General features: G+C 37.0%; 1 protein-coding gene across 1 annotated transcript in view; it reads right to left on the bottom strand.

The window, feature by feature from the left end:
• sntg2 (syntrophin, gamma 2) overlaps positions 1–19,359 on the bottom strand; it is a 79,426-nt gene extending 60,067 nt beyond the window's left edge. The window contains exon 1 of the mRNA XM_081347908.1: positions 19,248–19,359. Coding sequence (XP_081204034.1) covers positions 19,248–19,316 — 69 coding nt within the window. The 5' untranslated portion in view covers positions 19,317–19,359. The remainder of the gene's footprint in view (positions 1–19,247) is intronic.
• Between the last annotated feature and the right edge of the window lie 1,816 nt (positions 19,360–21,175).

The raw sequence follows: 21,175 nt of genomic DNA, 5'->3' as shown, positions 1-21,175 counted from the left end.
AACTTTTTAAATCAAGATACATTTACTTGAGAAGCAAAATTTTTGAGCATAGACCTGAAAATGAAATTTCCAACTTAAACTGTCATAATTCTTGAATGCTTTGGAGCACAGACTTGAGTTTAGTCTCTTTTTAAAGATGACACCTTGGCAGAATATTGCTGAAGTGAAAAAGTAATAAAAAAAAAGTGAAACTAAAAAAAGTTATAGAAGTTTAAATTAATTATTATGAAAAATGCACAAAAATACTCTTTATAATTTCTTTGTATGATATATATATTTTCCAAAACATGTTCTACTCTAGAATTGTGTGGGGGGGGGGGGGGATTATCAAAAGTTGTGTTCCAAATGTGAGGTTGATATCTCAAAAAGCACTATTTATATAGTGCTTTTCTCAGCACTCAAAGCGCTTTACATAGAAGGGGAATCTCCTCAACCTCCACCAGTGTGCAGTATCACCTGGATGATGCGACGGCAGCCATAGTGCGCCAGAACGCCCACCACACACCAGCTTACTGGTGGAGAGGAGACAGTGATAAAGCCAATCAGTATATGGGGATGATTAGGAGGCCATGATGGACAGAGGTGTAAGACTGGAGAAACTGGAAGAACTGGAAAAGAGGGCTACTCTCTGAGAAAACAGGAAATTAACATTTTAACTCTCTTGCTATATTACCTCCCCATTCGAGACACGATCACACTTGAGTTGATCACCTTCCAATTTACACATCATTCCCTTCACCCATCCCTACCTGAATTCACCCAAACATCTATATGGTTTAATATGAACAGTTATCATACAGGATTATACATGTTTGGTATCATTTGAAATGTCTCAGTGCGACTTGTACAAAGGTCTCATTCCCACAGAAGTAAACCAAAAAAGGTAATAAGGTGTGGAGAGTTTAGAGATATCTTGTTAACAGCTGTGGGTGTGCCCGCATGTAAATCAACCTCTGTCCCCAGTAAGTCTGGGACGGTGATTAATGCAAATTCCCACTGTGAACTCATGTTTACATTTAAAAAGAGGTTTCTGCCTTGGTCTGAGTATTTAGGGAGATGCTGAAGAGGCTCGTGGTGTATTTTCAGGTATTTTCTAATGTCAGGTTCGCATCTTTTTTGAGCATTTGATGTTTTGTATTTGTTATCTTTGAACTGATTATGAAACTGGCATGATGCATTTACCTGACATAATAAATTGTTACAGTACATTTGATTTTATTCCGATTGACTCTGATTTCCCAAGTAGATTAAATGGATTTGTATGTTCCTGCAAGTTTTGAGTTATATTAGTGACGACTAATATTTGGCATTAATTCAAGTGTAGACAAGAAGTGAATTTCCGTTTAGAACAGCAAATGCTGCTTGGCCAACCTAAATCAGGGGTGTGTCTTACCTCTGTTTTAATTTAATGTTACTTTAGATAAGTGAACGTGGGAAACTACGGCACGGCCAATCCAAAGCTATTATAAGAGAGTAATGTTGGTCAGCTTATATCTGTAGTAGTGGCCATACCTCTACTGAAGTAAACATTTAAATTAATTCAAGTGTACGCAATTTCACGGGGGATATACCAAAGTATCTTTGATTTGGAAAACGTGAATGCGACCAATCTCAGGTATATAACAATTACCTCTGTTTGGTGATCAAAACTGATGAGCTTGTGTACGTGAGACCCGTGTTAAACAGAAGGCGTGAGGACCTCTGAGAGACATAGCTCCCTAATCTAAACGGATAAAATATAAGTAACGAGTTAAAAAGAATAATCAAACATTCGCTCACTTTTAATGATGCTCAGATATCATTAAAACCTTTTTTCATTTATGGAGTCAGATGAAATAACGAGGTTATACATATAAGAAAATGTATTTCATTTAATCTTGTTGTGTTGCGTAAAAGGAAAGACAGTAACGTGCAGAAAACTTCCCCGTATTATTGGAGACCGCCATTGGACTGATATACGGGCTTACAGAAGCCACTTGGTAAATTTGGCCAGGATGCAGGGGTTACACCCCTACTCTTTCGAAAGACATCCTGGGATTTTTAATGACCACAGAGAGTCAGGACCTCGGTTTAACGTCTCATCCGAAGGACGGTGCTCTTTGACAGTATAGTGTCCCCGTCATCATACTGGGGCATTAGGACCCACACAGACCACAGGGGGAGCACCCCCTGCTGGCCTCACTAACACCTCTTCCAGCAGCAACCTGGTTTTCCCAGGAGGTCTCCCATCCAGGTACTGACTAGGCTCAACCCTGCTTAGCTTCAGTGGGCAACCAGTCTTGGGCTACAGGGTGATATGTGCTGGCTTTTTAGTAAAGGCCCGTTCACAACAAGGACGATAACTAGAAAGAAAACAATAAAGATCATTCTCAGTATTAAAGAATAACAGAGTTCACACCACAGCTATAAAGATAACAGCACAGAGAAACAATATTGATGGAATCACATTCAGAATGATTTTATCCAGCTGATGAATGGTAAAAATCGCGTCTGAGCGCGTTGTTGTCTTTGGAGCTCCATCGATTGATTTATAATTCTTGATTTCTCTTTAAACTCACTTACAACGAACATTTTCTACTTTTCCTCACCTCATAGTTATAACGCGGATTGTTGAGCAGACGCGTCTCAAGCCTTGTGATCCAACGCTGGATACTCTTATAGGTTACGTCCGTGGATCACGGCTGAACGCGTCTTCTCCGCACTCATTTAAGTTACAAACAAACATTTTTCACCTATCGTGCGTCTACTCTACACCCGTACCACTGAAAAGACGGATTATATCCAAGACTTAAGCCATAAATTAGTATTAATATTGATAGCACCACTGGTAGCGTCGTTGCTAACTTAACTTACTGTCCATCTGTTAAAATGGCGAATATATCAAATGTAAGTAGTCTACCTTTTGGTGCAGGTGAGGACACATTTGAGCTGCACGCGGTGCAGTCTGAGCTGGAAGCTGTTGAGAAACAGATCCACGACCTTTTAGTAAGAAAAGCCGAGCTGATAGACCGGCGTTTGGCTCTCGAAACATCGCGCGCCGAGGCACACAAATCAGAGATTAATGTTACTAACCCGCTGACTCCGACCTCGTCTACTCCGTGCGTTCCTCAACATCGGTCCCGAACGTCGAGGTCGCGATCAGCCATGGTCTCGTTCACTCCGGCTCCAACATGCCATCACGAAGCCTGGATTTTTCCGCAGCGGAAGTCGCGAGTCAGGTCTAGACCAAGAAAACTCTCTCCGACCCTCCCGGTTTTCGAGATATCCACACAAAACCGCTTCTCCCCTCTTCGCGAAACAGAACGTGATGCTGTGATCATCGGCGATTCCATCGTTCGACACGTACACGTTACGTTAAATAAAAGTAAGGTGCATAGTCACTGCTTTCCTGGTGCTCGTGTTTCCGAAGTCGCTGCTCACGTTCCCGAGATTCTGAACGAGCGCGTCGGAACCGTTGTCCTGCACGCGGGAGGGGCCGACATCAGACTGCGCCAGACGGAAGTTTTGAAGAAAGACTTCAGGAATCTGATCGATACGGTACGCAGCACATCGCCTGATATAACGATTATTGTGTCAGGACCGCTTCCCACGTACCGACTAGGTCATGAAAAGTTTAGTAGATTATTTGCGCTTAATGAATGGTTAATGTCATGGTGCAATGAGCAGAAACTTCTCTTTGTAAATAATTGGAATCTGTTTTGGGAGCGTCCTAGGCTTTACCGTGCTGATGGCTTACACCCAAACAGATTCGGATCGGATCTTCTGTCAGATAACATCTCCAAAATGTTAAATACCTTTTGACTAGTAAACAAAAGTCCAAATCATAGTCTCTGCTGCACCAATTTAACTGATATAAATAGTGTAGAACATTGCATAGAAACTGTGTCTATTCCTCGTTTAGTGAGATCAAATCATAAATCTACTGCAGGATCTAGAAAAAATCTAATTGTTATTAAACCAGAAAATGTTGCTATTGGTAATCAAAAACAATTTTTAAAGCTAGGTCTTTTAAACATTAGATCACTCACACCTAAGGCAGTTATTATAAATGAAATAGTCACAGATAATAGCTTCGATGTACTTTGCCTTACTGAAACCTGGCTTAAACCAAATGATTATTTCGGTTTAAATGAGTCTACTCCATCAGGATACTCCTATAAGCACGAGCCCCGTCTGAATGGTCGTGGCGGCGGTGTTGCAACAATCTATAGAGATTTTCTCAATGTTACTCAGAAAACGGGTTATAAGTTTATTTCATTTGAAGTACTTGTACTAAATGTTACGCTCTTAGATGATAGAAAAACATCCCTATTATCTCTAGCCTTGGCTACCGTATATAGACCGCCTGGGCCTTACGCTGATTTCCTAAAAGAGTTTGCAGATTTTCTCTCAGACCTATTAGTTAACTTCGATAAAGCATTAATTGTTGGAGACTTTAATATCCATGTAGATAATCAAAATGATGCGTTAGGGGCTGCGTTTACTGATTTATTAAACTCCTTTGGGGTCAAGCAAAACATTACCGGACCGACTCATCGATTTAATCATACACTCGATTTAATTATATCACATGGAACCGATCCAACCGATATAGATATCATTCCACAAAGTGACGATGTCACTGACCATTACATGGTAACTTGCATATTACGTACTCCTGTAATATATCATGCTGCGCCGCGTTATCGATTAGGCAGAACAATCCTTCCATCCACCATAGATAATTTTTCAAACAGCTTATCGGATCTGTCTCAGCTGCTCAGTGAACCCAAACAAACAGATGAACTTGAGGAATTAACTAGCACTATGAGCACCATTCTCTCTGGATCATTGGATATTGTTGCGCCCATTAGATTAAAAAAGGTCAGAGAGAAAAGTAAAGCACCATGGTACAACAGTACTACGCGTGTTCTAAAGAGAGAAACCCGTAATTTAGAGCGTAAATGGAAACAAACCAACTTAGAGGTCTTTAGAATCGCATGGAAAGACAGTATGTCACGTTATAAAAAGGCCCTAAAAGCGGCCAGGGCTGAGCATCTACGCAAACTAATAGAAAACAACCATAACAATCCTAAGTTCTTATTTAACACCGTGGCGAGACTAACAAATAAACAGATGTCTCCTGAACAAAGTATTCCATTACAGTTTAGTAGTAATGATTTCATGAAGTTCTTCACTGAGAAAATAGAAAACATCAGAACCACAATTGTAAACGTTCAATCCTCAATCGCGCCTTATAATTCAGCCTCAATTATCACGCCGCAAGAACAATTACAGTGCTTTTCAACTATAGAACAAAAAGAGTTAAATAAATTTATCATTTCCTCTAAAACAACAACATGTTTATTAGATCCCATACCAACTAAACTATTGAAAGAAGTGTTACCTGTAGTGGAAGAGCCTCTCCTCAATATTATTAACTCGTCTTTATCTTTAGGTCATGTTCCAAGAACATTTAAATTGGCAGTTATAAAACCTCTCATTAAGAAACCACAATTAGATCCGAATAATCTAGTAAATTATAGACCCATTTCAAATCTACCTTTTATGTCTAAAATACTAGAAAAAGTTGTGTCCGCTCAACTGGGCTCTTTCTTACAAGAAAATGACACCTATGAAAAGTTTCAGTCTGGATTCAGGCCGCATCATAGCACTGAAACTGCGCTCGTTAAAATCACAAATGATTTACTTTTAGCTTCTGACCAAGGCTGTATCTCAATATTAGTTTTACTTGATCTTAGTGCTGCGTTCGATACTATAGATCATACAATACTCTTAGATCGACTACAAAATTATACTGGTGTTCAAGGACAAGCATTAAGCTGGTTTAGATCGTATTTATCTGACCGCTACCATTTTGTTTATTTAAATGGAGAAAAATCTATCATAACTCCAGTAAACTATGGAGTGCCGCAGGGATCTGTGTTAGGCCCTCTATTATTCTCAATATATATGCTGCCACTTGGAAATATTATAAGGAAACATGGAATTAGTTTCCATTGTTATGCTGATGACACTCAAATCTATATTTCATCACGGCCAGATGAAAACGCTAAATTATCCAAATTGACAGAGTGTGTTAAAGATATAAAAGATTGGATGACGCATAATTTTCTTTTATTAAATCCAGACAAGACAGAGGTACTACTTATCGGTTCAAAAAACCACCCACAAAACCTCTCACAATACAACTTTAACATAGTAGGATGTCCTGTTACTTCATCCTCTACAGTAAAAGACCTGGGTGTTATATTAGACTGCAACCTGTCTTTTGAAAATCATATTTCATATGTTACAAGAACAGCCTTTTTCCACCTTAGAAACATTGCTAAGCTACGTAATATGCTATCAGTTTCTGACGCAGAAAAGTTAGTTCATGCATTCATGACCTCGAGACTAGATTACTGTAATGCGTTATTAGCCGGTTGTCCTGCATCCTTAATAAACAAGCTACAGTTAGTCCAAAATGCCGCCGCTAGAGTTCTAACTAGATCAAGAAAATATGATCATATAACACCGATTTTATCATCCCTACATTGGTTACCTATAAAGTCCCGTATTAATTACAAGGTATTGCTACTGACTTATAAAGCCCTAAACGGCTTAGCTCCAGTCTATTTAACCGATCTTCTATCGCCCTATAATCCATCGCGCTCTTTAAGATCACTAAATTCGAGGCTTTTGGTCATACCTAGGATATCCAGATCCACCAAAGGAGGGAGAGCATTTTCACATTTAGCACCAAAACTCTGGAATAGTCTTCCGGATACTGTTCGTTGCTCAGACTCACTCTCCCAGTTTAAAACTAGATTAAAGACGCATCTCTTCAGCCAGGCATTCATATAATACTTTTAATCCTACAGTTAAATCCGACCTCTAGTTCATAAACGCCAGAGGAGAACTGGCCCCCGACTGAGCCCGGGTTCTCCCAAGGTTTTTTTTTCTCCATTAGGTCACCTGATGGAGTTTTTCGGTTCCTTGCCACTGTTGCCTTTGGCTTGCTCAGTTGGGGATATTTGGGGATATTTAATTGAATTAATCAATCAACGATACTATTGATCAGCATTACCGAACGTAGACGTTCCACTAGAAACAAACATTGATGTATTGTTCTAATTTATTACTGTGAAGCTGCTTTGATACAACCTGTGTTGTGAAAAGCGCTATATAAATAAACTTGACTTGACTTGACTTGACTTAAAAATACTGACAGCCAATCAGAATCCACCCTGCTTTAAAAAAGCTCAAGCATTTAAAGTGGCAGATGAAAAAAAAAAGGACAATATCATCCAAAGTTATCTTTATAGTTATCGTTGTTGGTGTGAACGGGCCTTAAGATTTAGTTTGGCCGCAGTACCAAAAGTTTCCACTAGATGAAATGTGTCTCCCATTCATTTCCAATGTGCTCAGTTTTGACCACGAACAATACAAATGTGACTATTTTTTTCAGGACCATATAAAATTTGCAAATCATGTCCATAATTGTGTGTGTGTGTGTGTGTGTGTGTGTGTCTGTCAAAACCTTTACCAAGTTTCATACCATTCATGCCATAAAAAAAAAAAAAAATGATGGTCAAAAATGACCGAAGAGCACCAGAGGGTTAAATATTTCTCGCCCAAGGCATACGCAGAATAAAGGGGCGGGCCTGGTTGAGTTAGTTAGTAGTGTGTTGAAACTGGCGGTTATGGTAAGGGGCGGGACATTTCCCAAACACACTCAAAGCGCTCGACCAATTGGTCCAGCTGGACCTTCAATTTAAGCACTTCAACACAATGAATTTCTTCAGTAATGCCCAGCCATTTTTGTCTATTGCATTTACAATTGTAATTCTCATGTATTCACAGAATCAGTGAATTAAAAAAAAAGAAATCCTGCATTGCATTCCATTATTATCCCATGTACATTATAATCTCATATTTCATTCAATACTGTAAACTATTGATCAAAATTTAAGATGAGCAACATTCTAAAATCATGTTGTAGAACATTCCAGGTCGGTCACTGGTTACATTAGAAAGTAGCCGCTATCTAGGCTTTGGATCAGTGCTAATAACAGGACAAATCAACTGTCTGGCTCATCTAGCATTGGAAGGTTGTCTTCCAGGAGACTGAAAATATGTATTTGCAGGTGACAGGGTTGAGGTGACAGGATTAAACCTGAAGACTTGGAGATAATCTGCCAATCACAAAGGGATTTTATGATACAAATAAAAATTTTGCCTTTAGAGGTACAACAGCTTGTCACTGGGGCAGTATCCTCAAAAGGACATCTTTGTACCTTTATTACTCCTAAAAGGTGCATATTAGTACCTTAGAGTATTAAGGTATTAAGGTACTATGAACCTTTTTGTGGTAAAAAGGTACAAAGATGTCCTTTTAAGGAGTGACAAGCTGTTGTACCTCTAAAGGCAACATTAGTACATCTTTTTATATTGTGTAAGTGTTCTTTATGTACTGCAGCTCGGTTTGATTTTCTAATTCTACCCTTCGACCTTTATAGCTCTCCGCAATCTCGCATATAAGACAGGAACTAAACAGGGGTGCGTTTCCCAAAAGCATCGTTAGCCAGCAATGTTAGCAAGTTCCGTCGTTATCAGCAGTTCAATGAGTCTGTGTTTCCCGAAACTATCGTTCCAACAAACATTCGCAAACAGCATCGCAAAGTTGTGTGTTTGGAGCGACAGATCCCGACCTGTGGTTAGAAGCAGAGTTTCTAGTTTGTATGACATGTGGACTCAATAAATCCTCATCTTGAGCAAAATAAGCAAGATGACATTCAGTACAACCTGTATCTTTTATTTAGAATACATACAAATGTCATTTATGTCTTTTAGTTTGTCAAGAGATTTAAAGCGTTGTTTTTGAAGAGTGCGCATGTACGAACGTGCTCCAGTGCGTAAGAATGAGCCTATGATTGAATCTGGAAATAAAGCAAAATAACTGAGAAAAATGAGAAATAGTCCTCAGATGTCATGTCTGTAATTAATATCAAAACATCTAGCGTTAATTCGATCTCAAACAGACTCATTAGAAGAAGTTATTACTCCACCACGTGCGTGACGTCATAAACCAACGTGGTTGAACAACCACTTTGCGACAATATGGTTTCGGGAAACAGTCGTGACTAGCTAGTTGATTTCTTCAACGATGCATCGTACTATAGTAGTGAAGCAGCGAGTTACGGCATTGTTCGGGAAACACAACCCAGAGCGTTACTGACAGACTGGGAAGAGAGGAGCCGCAACAATGGAGAATATGAGGAAAATAATGTTTTTTGAACATTCAAGCAAAAAAACGATCCTAGTAGAGCCCATAAACAAAATCGACACTGTAAAAGGGCATGATAATCATAAGTTAGTTTTGATACATTTTACAGAAAACAAGAGTTACATTTTTCTTTGCATCTTGATTAATAGATATTTGTACTGAAAAACAAGACAAAAATACTAAAAAGGGCTGTCCTGACTGTTCAGATATTGAAGACGTGTGATTCACAGAGTTGAGGTTGAAGCACGCGCCACAGACGTTCAGATGATCTAGAAAGTGGCAGCGGACGACACACAGATCAATCAAATGACCCTGATGGCCACCGTGAAGCTGCAGGCTGGAATAAACTCAATAGATTCTCATCGCATCGGCAGGGAATCTCAACCACGCCGTTGAAGACCTTATTACCGTATCAGCCAGAAATCTTTCGAGCAGAATCTGAGCAGAAGAGTGACGCTGGGTGATCCATTATCATTATTTACTCTTCTCAACATCAACTACAGCAGCACAGCGAGTTAACCCGGAGAAAACAGCATTTGCAACACATTGAACCCTATACTGTATCATATCTGATACATGAATGTCTAAAAATGATCAACATGATCTGAAAAACCTGTTGCACACAAACTACTGCATTGCCGTCTGTCGTCTGATTGATAGTTTAGACTTGTTTAGCAAATAAAAGGCATTTAATTGTACAAATGCGTCTTTTTGAGGTGAAATCTTTACTGATTTTTATAATGTACACGTAAGAATAACTTATATATTGTTAGCAATATTTCAAGATGAACACTTACTGGACTGAACTTTATTATCCATACATCTTTTAGAAAAATCACAAGTCTGATTTACATTTTGATTACTTTTTGTCCATATAAATCAGCATCTGCACCAAACTGCATATTTTTGCTCACACTATAAATAGAGACAAAAAAAAGTCTGGTGCATCAAATATGATACTTAACAAAAACACATATGTAACTATGATTTAAGATTATTTATTATCTAACATTTATTATTATTATCAATGTAGAATCATGCTGCTTCAGTTTGGGGTAAGCTATATATATAAATATAAATATATACATTATTTAAAATATATATATTATTTAAAATATATATATTTAGCAAGGATACGTTAAATTTATCAAAGTGACAGTAAAGGCATTTAAATTGTTTAAAAAGATTTCTATTTCAAATAAATGCTTTACTTTTTATCATTATATTAATCAAAGAATCCAAAAAATGATCAGGGTTTCCACAAAAATATTAAGTATGAAAAAATGGATTTCAACATTGATAAAAATAAGAACCATTATTAATAATTGAGCACTTTTGCATGATGACAAGAGAACTAACAAGACAACTAATATAATCCATGTACTGCTAGTCAAAAGTTTGGACAGACTCACAGTGTTAATTATGACTATTTTCTACATTTATGTGAAAATAAATATGGCGATAGCAACAGCAAGACCGTGGGTTCAAATCCCAGGAAACACGTGTACTGATATAAATCCACATTTCAAGTCACTTTAGATTTAATCATCCGTCAAATACATAAATAAACTATTTAGAAGACTTTATTTTTTTACTTTTTCATCTTTTTTGTCCATTAAACTCGCTTACAAAGCCTATCAAATGCCTCAACTCTTATAGCCAATGGCATCTGTTTCAGTCTATTCAGACACAACTATGGTCATTCGTCCTTGTGAAGTGTGTCTCATCAGTCAGCAAAACCTAAAGCAAAACGCTTTCATTAAAAGACCCTGAAGATGAACTTCAACTATAAAATCATCTGTGTGTTTCACGTTTAACAGTTTCATGTTTCATGTTTCAGTGAGGACAGTAAGATTTTAACTTATTAAATGAGTAAACCTTTATCAAACAATTTCAAAAAGATGCCACGAAAACATTTACTTTTAAATACACTACCATTCAAAAATTTGGGGTTAGTAAGATTTTTAATGTTTTTGAAAGTCTCTTCTGCTCAAAAATACAGTAAAACTGTGGAATAATATTATTAATTAAAATAACTGTTTTCTATGTGAATATACAGTAAAGTGTAATTTATTCCTGTGATCAAAGCTGAATTTTCAGCATCATTACTCCAGTCTTCAGTGTCACATGATCCTTCAGAAATCATTCTAATATGATCATTTGCTGCTCAAGAAACATTTCTGATTATTATTGTCACGGTCGTATTAGTCACGGAATACATAAAGACAGGGAATATGTAGAATAATCTTTAGAGCCCTATTTTAACGATCTGAAACGCAAGTATCAAGCGCGAAACGTAAGTAACTTTGTGGGCAGATCTCAGGCGCTGTTGCTATTATATCGGCGGGATAAATGACTCTTGCGCCCGATGCAAATCTAAAATGTGTTGGTCTGAAGTCGCTTCATTACTCATAGGTGTGGTTTGGGCGTAACGTGAAATAAACCAATCAGAGCGTCATCTCACATTCACGCTTTTTCCATGGCGGATTGCTATTATAACGGCGGATTTGCCAGACGCACGCCAGGAGCGGTTCACAGCCGAGGAGACCGACGTTCTCGTCAGGGCCGTAAAACACAGAGAAGTGACATTGGGGATGGAGAAACACACCCAAATTAGCTTCGGTTAAACAGGCGTATAATAATTTGGGTAAATGTGTAAGCTAGATCTATGCCTATTTTTTACATCTTCATGGACACCACAATGATTTCCCTCGTGTGTTAATATTTTTCCTTGTAGCAAAAATGAAAACTGCTGCATCTGTGTAGATGAGAGAAGCAATGAGTTGTAGATGAGTTGTGCACACGCTACATTATGGCCAATCATGCGCCCTTAAAATAGCATCTGAATAACGCGCCACTGACTTTAGACTAGTTTTTTCCTGGTCAGAGGCGGAATTGTTTTCTGAAACTGCAAAATAGCACCAGGGAACGTTTGCGCCGGAACTGAACCGCCCCCGGGAGCGCAAGTTCATTCCCTAATTTACCGGCGTGCGTCTGTGAAGGGAAAAGTCCGATGTGCATCGGGGGCAAAATAGGAATGATACATGCGTCGGTGTACAAAGTCAATTGCGCTGGGCCAATGTTGGAAACAGTTTTTACTACTTAGCCCTCTGGTGCTCTTCGGTCACTTTTGAATGAAAAATTTTACGTTTAGGTTTTTTAGAATTGTTTACTTTATCGGAATGGTACGAAACTTGGTAAAGGCTTTGGCACTTGCTATGTGAACACAAAAATGTTAAATGGTCCTGAAAAAAATAGTCACAATTGCATTGCTCGCGGTCAAAATACAATTTTTTGAGATATCAACCTCAAATTTGGAACTCAGGCTGTTTAAATATATGGCTTTGATTTTCTCATATTTTTAGAATGAAAAATGTTTTGGAAAATGTATATTTCATGTACAATTTAATCATATTAAAATGTAATAATTTATTTTTCGTAATAATAAACTTAAACTTACATATATATAAAAAAAACTTTTTAAAAGAAAAATCAGCAATAATTGTCGAATAAGTATGTCAAATAAAAGTATACATCTCTTTAAAAGAAAAGAAAATCTTACGAACCTAAACCTTTGAAAAGTATAGTATTACTCTCACTCAAATATGTTTTTGGCCACACAGTGAAGCAAAATTGACAGAATCCTCTTCAGCTTAAGTATAACATCTCAGTATTTTGACACTGCTGGGAACAAAGGCTTTGCTTTGTATTCTAACCCTTTGTGTTTTTATGTAAATCCTCACAGCCCACACACAGTATGGAAAAACATAATTCTGTGCACCCAGTGCTTCAGCACAGTAAGTATTATCAGTAAAGGTCAAAGCCAATTTCAGCATGGAACTCAATATTTCATATGACCAGTTCTGCATCAATAACTAACTAATGAAAGCCGAGTAATTAATAAAACGCACCTTCTTGATTATCTCACAATCAGCGATCACAGCATCCTCACTTTTCTTTTCCCAAAAAATGGCAATCATCAAACTCAGTGGAGAATGAAGAAACATTTAGGCGAGGTAAGTTTCCAAATATGAAATGGAGCTCATTAAAATTCATACCTGTCGTGAATCATAATGGAAATGAAAAGGCAAGGCTGGGCTCAGTGACAAAGACGTGGTGGATAAGAGCTGTCTTTTTACAGGGTGAGTAAACATTTCAGGACAGTATTAATAGATTGGTTCAAGAAAAATGGCTGATCATTTAAAAGCCAAACATGTATTACGGCTCGTGTTCATGTCAAAGACAGAGATATTAAACGCTGATTCGCAGATAAAGACGACACCCAACAGGTCACATGCAGTTTTATATTAAGGTTGACTAATTGCCCAGCTGTGACTCTGTTACAATCTGTCATGTCATGCTGGAAGTAAATCACCGGCCCCAGGGACCGATCGCGATAGATTTGTGTTTCAGCAGAGCCGAAAATGGCGAAACGCTGTGCATCAAATTCATTATGTTCAGAATATAATTATTAGTAGTGCTTGTGAAACCAAATATTAACCCTGTAAAGCCTGACATATGAACAAAATAGTCAGATCAAAATCCTTTTTTTTTTTTAATGGAACCATTTATTGAACCTTTGAACAAAATCACAGCAAAAAAAAGTTTACATATGTATTTTTGTCGAGTATCATATTTGATATGTCAGGCTTTTATGGCTCATATAGTATGATAGATGAGAATATGGAGGGAAAAAACTGCTCAAATTTATTCAGAGACTCAAACTGAGCAAAAATATGACATTTGGTGCAGATTTGGTGACAAAAAGTGAGATGAAATTCTGATGCTTGTCATGTAAATCAATGAGATCTTAATAACAGTATGGTGGAGGCTAACATAAAATGCATTTAAATATCAGTCATCACTATATCTGCCAATAATGTCTTAGTAAGATGATATTTAAATGCTTAGTTTTATGATCAAATCTCTGTAGTTTTAAAACATATAATGCAATGCAATACAACGATGATTGAGAGATATGGAACAAATAAACCTTCCTCAAAAGCCTGATGATCATATCGTCTCACATTTTACTAAAAAATGATGCATAGATAATCTTGTAAACCTAAGATGCTCCAGTCCAGTAAGTGCTGATCTTGAAATATTACTAACTGACTAAAAATCAGTGCAGATTTCACAGCAAAAATACATTAGCTTAAGGAAGGCTTTTACTTGCTGAAAAAGTATAAACTATCAATCATACGGCAGAAGGGATGTCGTACAGTAGATTGTGTGTAACAGGTTTGATCATGTTGATCATTTAGGGGCCTTAAAAATCTGCGTATCAAATCTGATCCAGTAGGCTTAATAGGGTTAAACTTCCTCAAGTCATGTGTGTTGAGGTGAGGTGTGCTGTTATTTTACGAAGCAATTTTCACCCGAGCTGTATCAAGAGACCAGAAGATCACAGGAGACTCTTTTACACGAGTCGGTCAGTGAAAACACAAAACACTGTATCAACCGGAGAGCAACTAACTAGCCCTGATAACAACCTGTCATGGCACTTACTGCTGCAACACACACAACACATCAGAAACTTCTGCACTGACAAACATCACTCTCATTTTTCTTAAAGATGTCAAAACCTGAATTATATTGCCAAGGTTTATGAACACCAGTAGAGGTCTGCTAGTTGACTATAAAGCAACCCCACGACTAAACCTGTTAGAGATACAGCTGCAACTATCAGATTACAAAACCCTGAGTCTGGTCCTGCAGAACATGAATAAAAGATTTGTGACTTTTAAGGTTATAACATTTATGTGCCAATCACAGCCTCCGTGAGGCGCACTAGCAAAGTCTCCAAATCCCAAAGACAAGCACACGAGAACTTTCCAGCAGTGTTTCCAGAGACACATGTGTGAGTTGGATCTGAATCAAATCTCACAAATATAAATAAGAGCCAGATTAGTGGCTCCCATGCCCATCTGCACAAGCACACATAAGAGACATCATTTGTTTAGGTGGAGGTTGTGGTTACATAGCGATTATGCGAGTTAATCTGAAATTTACATCTGCTATACATGACTAATTACCTAATGTAAATCATCTTCATTAATTATGAGATATTTTTTGATACAATTAGTTGCAAAGTCTGCAGTTTTAGCTCATGGTTTTATGTTTTTGACATAAAGCATTCTATGACTTATACCGCATAATAAATAACAGTGAAAATATGCATACATATTTCAAGGTTTGATGATTTGACAGAATACTACTATTATATTGTAAGTAAATAACAGTAACATTTTCAAATAACATGCTTTGTCAAACTATCAAACCTTGCAAAACAGCATGCATGCATATTTCTACTGTTATTTACATATTTATAATATGTATGCATATAACTAAATAACAGTAAAAACATGCATATGTGTGCATACTCCTATAATACACAGTAAATACGCAGTATACTGTAAGTATAGTGTGCTTTGTCAAACCTGATGTAATCAGGATCCAAAAGCAGAATGTTTAATTAATATAATAACAAAAGAAATACAGAACTAAGCACAACAACAATACACCCATGTAAGTACAAAACTCGACTAAGAACACAGAAAGACTGGGGTATATTACACAAGATAACAAGGGCTGTAAGTGATTAGTTGCTAAGGAGACAAACAAGAGTATTTATGGAAAATAACAAGGCAAGCAATGGAAACAAAGGAAACAGGAACTAAATACACAAAGTCAAACAACAAAAACAATGAGAACAAAACTATACCACAAAATAAGAGTCCAAAACAAATCAGGGGAACATGAGACAGTAATCATGACACTTTGCAATATGTATGCATGACTATTTACTTATATAATATGCAATAATTAATAGTATGTATTGTCAAACCTAGCAATATTACTTGTTGCATATTATACGTAAAATAACAGTAAAAATATGCATACATATTGCAAGGTTTGATGGTTTGACAAAGCATACATGGAATGGTTTGACAAAGCATACACTTATATGGCATATTATATTATATTAAAAACAGTAAAAAAAAAAGCATACATAGTCAAACTTTGCAATATGTATGCATACTTTTTCTGTTATTTATTTATAATAATATGTAATATAAGTAATATAATACTATGCCAAACCTTGCAATATTACTTATATTGCATTTTGTGTTTCTATACGGTGAAAATATGTTTTGTTTTGTCAAACCTTGCAATAAGTATGCATATTTTACTGTTATTTAGTTATAAAAATAATAATATGCAATATAAGTAATGGTATGCTTTGTCAAACCTTACAATATTACTAATGTTGCATATTACTGTATATAAGTGTTATATAAGTAACTGTAAAAAAAAATGCATTCATTGTATGTTTTGTCAAACCTTGCAAAATGTATGCATATTTTTGTTGCTATTTACTTAATAATATGTAATAATAAGTAAATAACAATATGCATACATGCTGTATTGCCAGGTTTGATGGTTTGACAAAGCATACTGTTACTTATTTATAATATGTAATATAAGTAAAATGTATATTACAAGGTTTGATGGTTTGACTTTACTATTATCGCATACTACAAGTAAAAGTAAAAATATGCATATATTTTAGTTTTGTGTATATTTACACAATTATTCATCTTTATTTGTGTTTACATCATTCCTTTTAACGGGCATCAGCAGGAAAATTGTTTCATTAGAAAGTGGGTAAAACACAAAGTAAAAGCAGCACAGCATTGTGTGCATTCACATTATACAAGCAACACTCTAAAGATTCAAATATTACAATACCAATGATGCTTTTGGGTTCTGTTTACTCACTAGTTACAGTATGAGCATGACAGTTTGTAATCATTCATTGCACATTGTCATATTGACATTTACATGAAAGCAAGCTGAAAATCCATAACATAAGTAGGCTACTAAACCAAGACCTGTGCTTTACAGAGTAAGTAGTCCAGTTTGAGTTTGGAGCAAGTTTGCACTGGTCATCTGGCTGTCTTTGTCATGAATACTCATCATTCACTCAAGTCTCGCTTTATTACATGACCAGTTTTCATCTGAGAGATTAAAGATCAGATCAAAGGTGAAGCCTCTGAAAAGCCTCTGAGATACAAACGCCGCTGCCACTGAAGCACAACAATAATCCTAATAAGAGCAGAAATAACTGCTTTAGTGCTGTGTTCCTCAATGAAGTAACATCATTCTGCTCTCCTGCCTTTGACTCAATCTCTCTCTGAGCAGATATCAGACGAATGATTTCACTGTACTGGTCTGGATGTAGCTCAAGAACACATTTATTAGGAAAAAACTGTATTGATTTCTGTTCTTACTGACATCCAATCTCTTTCACAGAGCCTCTCTGCCTGTTTTTTGGGGTAACTCTCATCAAAACCCAAAGCAGTGAGCCAGCGTTTACTGATACCTCTGAAAATCCCTCCAATCTGATAAAGGTCCCGCAGTGCAACTGGCAAGACTCCATTTACCAATTAAGAAGAACATGCCCACCACAAATGCACAGCGCCAGACAGAACGTGTTAAAACAAATAAAGCAGCAATCAGCTTTGGCTGAGCAAATCCTGGGAGAGGGCATCTCCGAACACCTCAGGAACAGTGCGAATGAAGCCACTCCACACTGTCACACATCATTATCTCCACAAAGAGGAATACAGCAAACGGGAACAATAGCACAAAAACTCATTCTGCCTTGAGATTACACTGTCACCTCAAATCTGCTTTGATTTCTTCTATCAATTATGCAACATTTCCTGCATGCTTGTATTGTTATTTTTTTAATCACCAATGCTGAAGCAATAATGAGATTTTTTTACATTACTTTCCAGTTATTTTAAATTATATTTGAATAGCTCGTTATCTGGCCCTCTTTCTCCCACACCTCATTTATATTAAAAACCTAATTATTGTACTCTGCTATGAACTCACTTTGCACCTTATTTATGTTAGTGCAGAAATGCCAATATATTCCAAAAAAAAAAACATGACAAGGAAAAGCCTATACGTCTAAGTCACACTGTAAATCTGAGAGCTCGAAATGTTAGGGTTGTCGTCCAAATACAAAACGATTGGCTGTCTTCAGATCTGCAAAGCACCATTTTAAAATGCACAAGATATATGACAGAAAAAATCTACTCAAAATATATTTAACATAAAACAACTGCACATCTCACACCTGTCAGTTGTAATAGTCACATTTGATGCGTAATGCAACTGCGTACAATAATATTTCACCACGTAAGAACCTGAAATGTCATTCTCAACCATTTTTTCAAATATGACAAAAAAAGTGCCACACAAAATAAAATAAAACTCTAACTGACTCAAATCCAATAATAGTTTCTCTGTTTTTTACTAATATAAGAGGAGCATCTGAAGAAATATCATGTGTAATCTCTCTGCCATGTAATTCATTAGTCACAACAAATACTACCATGAGATTGTGTTGGATTTCACAGCACATCTCAATCATAAAAAAGTTAGGTAACACTTTATTTTAGTGTCCTTGTTACATATGTTACATGTAATAACAGTAAATTATGCAGAATTGCATGCAACCAACCCTCAACCAAACGAAACCAAACCCTCATCCTAACCCATGCAGCCCTATAGTTAATCAATCTTACTCAGTACTTAAATGTATAATTACACTGTAAAAAGAACAAAAAAGGGTTACAATTTATGTTAATGTATCAGTGTTACAGTGTAATTATACATTTAAGTACTGAGTAATAATAATTAATTTAGGATTAGGGATAGTTCTATGTAATTAATGCACAATTTACATGTTACATGTAGTTACTACACTGTAGGTTAAAATAATAAAGTGTAACCCAAAGTTAGTTAAGCAAGTTACTCTAATCTAAACGCCGAAAAGCTGCATTTACACTCGCACATTTCCCCTTGCATGCGTACTAGCCCAAAACTACCTGATCTGTAATGGCTCCTAGGTGCCTGTTCCGAACTGTCAGCACATTAGTTGAGTTGGAGCTGGATTTCTTACCCATGTTGGTACCAGGAGGCTGGCGGGTCTCTCGAGCAGATCAGGCTGATGTTTGGCGGCTGCGTTCATCTCCCATGCAGCCTCTGGTTCGGCGCACTGAAGTCACACACACTTGGATCTGTCATTTATATCCAGTGATGGCCGGGCATCGCGCGGACGCGGCTCCGGGGTCCAGCATCCAACTGGACCTGCCGGAGATCAGCAGCTCTGTCTGTGCAGATCTAAATCAGTGTGTGTGTGTGTGTGTGTGTGTGTGTGTGTGTGGAGACGCTCGGGGTTTAAAGAGGCATCCACGCACAGCTGAAGTGGTGTGGGTTATTCCTGTGAGTTGGACAGAGACGCGTGGAGGATGCTGGAGGATCGAGCGCAAGAGTGGAGCGCGAGCGAGCGTTTCCTCCTGCTGTCTCAGATATGATGCGCCTTCAGCGCGAGCTCGTTTAACCCATCCGTGACTGGACTCTAAACACTCTACTAGGGCTGGCCGATATATTCACGGAATATGTATATGATGCATAAAGCAACATGCTAAATATCGTGATGATTGATTGCAATACTCTTTTTTTTTTTCGGCTAAGTTTAGCAAACACCACGTCACTGGACTAGTTTCTTCCATACAATCCTTCCCTGTCATGGTGATTCAACTGCATCTTTGTTTCAAACTTAAGTAGCAAAATGGCGTTTAACTTGGTAAATTTGATTAATTTCCGCGAATCTGTCAATCTCGATGAATCGATTCGAAACTCACCCAAAAGACAACGTTTGCGTCATAAGTGAGATCGTATTTCAAGTCAAATGATATTTATGCTCTTTATGACTAGCCTCAGTGTTGACAGACACTTCGGAAAACTAGATTTTTGCTTTACTTTTGTGCTTTGGTCTCTTGGTTGAAATATCGTTATTTCTATTAAAAAAAAAATTTTTTTTTCAAATGCAAATACACTTTATAATAAACATGTAAACCATAATTGTAATACTTTGTAAATGCAAACTGGGCTTCCATGATTTTAATAACAGTTGAATATTTTTTATATATATATATATATTCTATAATTTGTATATTAAAAAGAAATCAAAAGAAATTTGTGAATGCATGATGAAAAATGCAAAACTTAAGTCATGTAACATGCATATTCATTCATCTTTGTGTAGTTAGTAGCATTACTCTCTTCCAAAAGCCAATAACGTTCCTCTTATTCCTCTTCATAATAGGCTACTATTGATTTCTTGCATGCATCTGTGAAATGCAAGGAGAACAATAGACACACTGCCAGAAGACATTAAGAGACTTCCCTTTCAATTTCGGTGTTCACTGGCCAAAATAATGTGCCATTGACCTAATTATTGTTTGCGCTGTACTGTTAAAGTCATCTTGGCAACTAGAAATGAGTAATTAAACACTGCAGTTCCAATAAAAGACAATCAGCAGCACAGCTTTAGTGCTCAAATTATTAAAGCACCTTTAAGCTCTTCTAACACAAGATTAATTTGAGCAGCATTAATTTGTGATTCCTTGTTAATAACTCTCATGGACAAAATGCTTTGCTCTTTTTATTGGCCATGGGGTGAGTTTCCTTAAAGCCAACTAAAGTCGTCTTTACCAACACAATTAAGAGGAACTTGTTACCATTGGCTATATGCAATGCTTTTGGGAAACACACTCCTCTGCAATAGTTCACTCGAAACTGATGATTACAGTTTCACCTCAAAATTAAAATATTCCTATAATTTACTCGCCCTAAAGCCATCCTATGTGTATATGACATTCTTCTTTTAGCCGAACTCAATGGGAGGAAAACTATCCTGGCTCTTCCAAGCTTTATAATGGGTTTTTGTAAGAAAAAATATCCATATTTATTACTTTATAAACTATACTAGTCTAGTTCCGGCGGAAGAGTGACCTCTGACCTGACGCGTGACGGATTGACAAA

This window comes from Scardinius erythrophthalmus (assembly GCF_964197995.2).
Source record: "Scardinius erythrophthalmus genome assembly, chromosome: 19".
NCBI lineage: Eukaryota > Metazoa > Chordata > Actinopteri > Cypriniformes > Leuciscidae > Scardinius > Scardinius erythrophthalmus.
The sequence above is the reverse complement of the archived record's forward strand: the minus strand, read 5'-3'. Positions and strand labels throughout refer to the sequence as shown.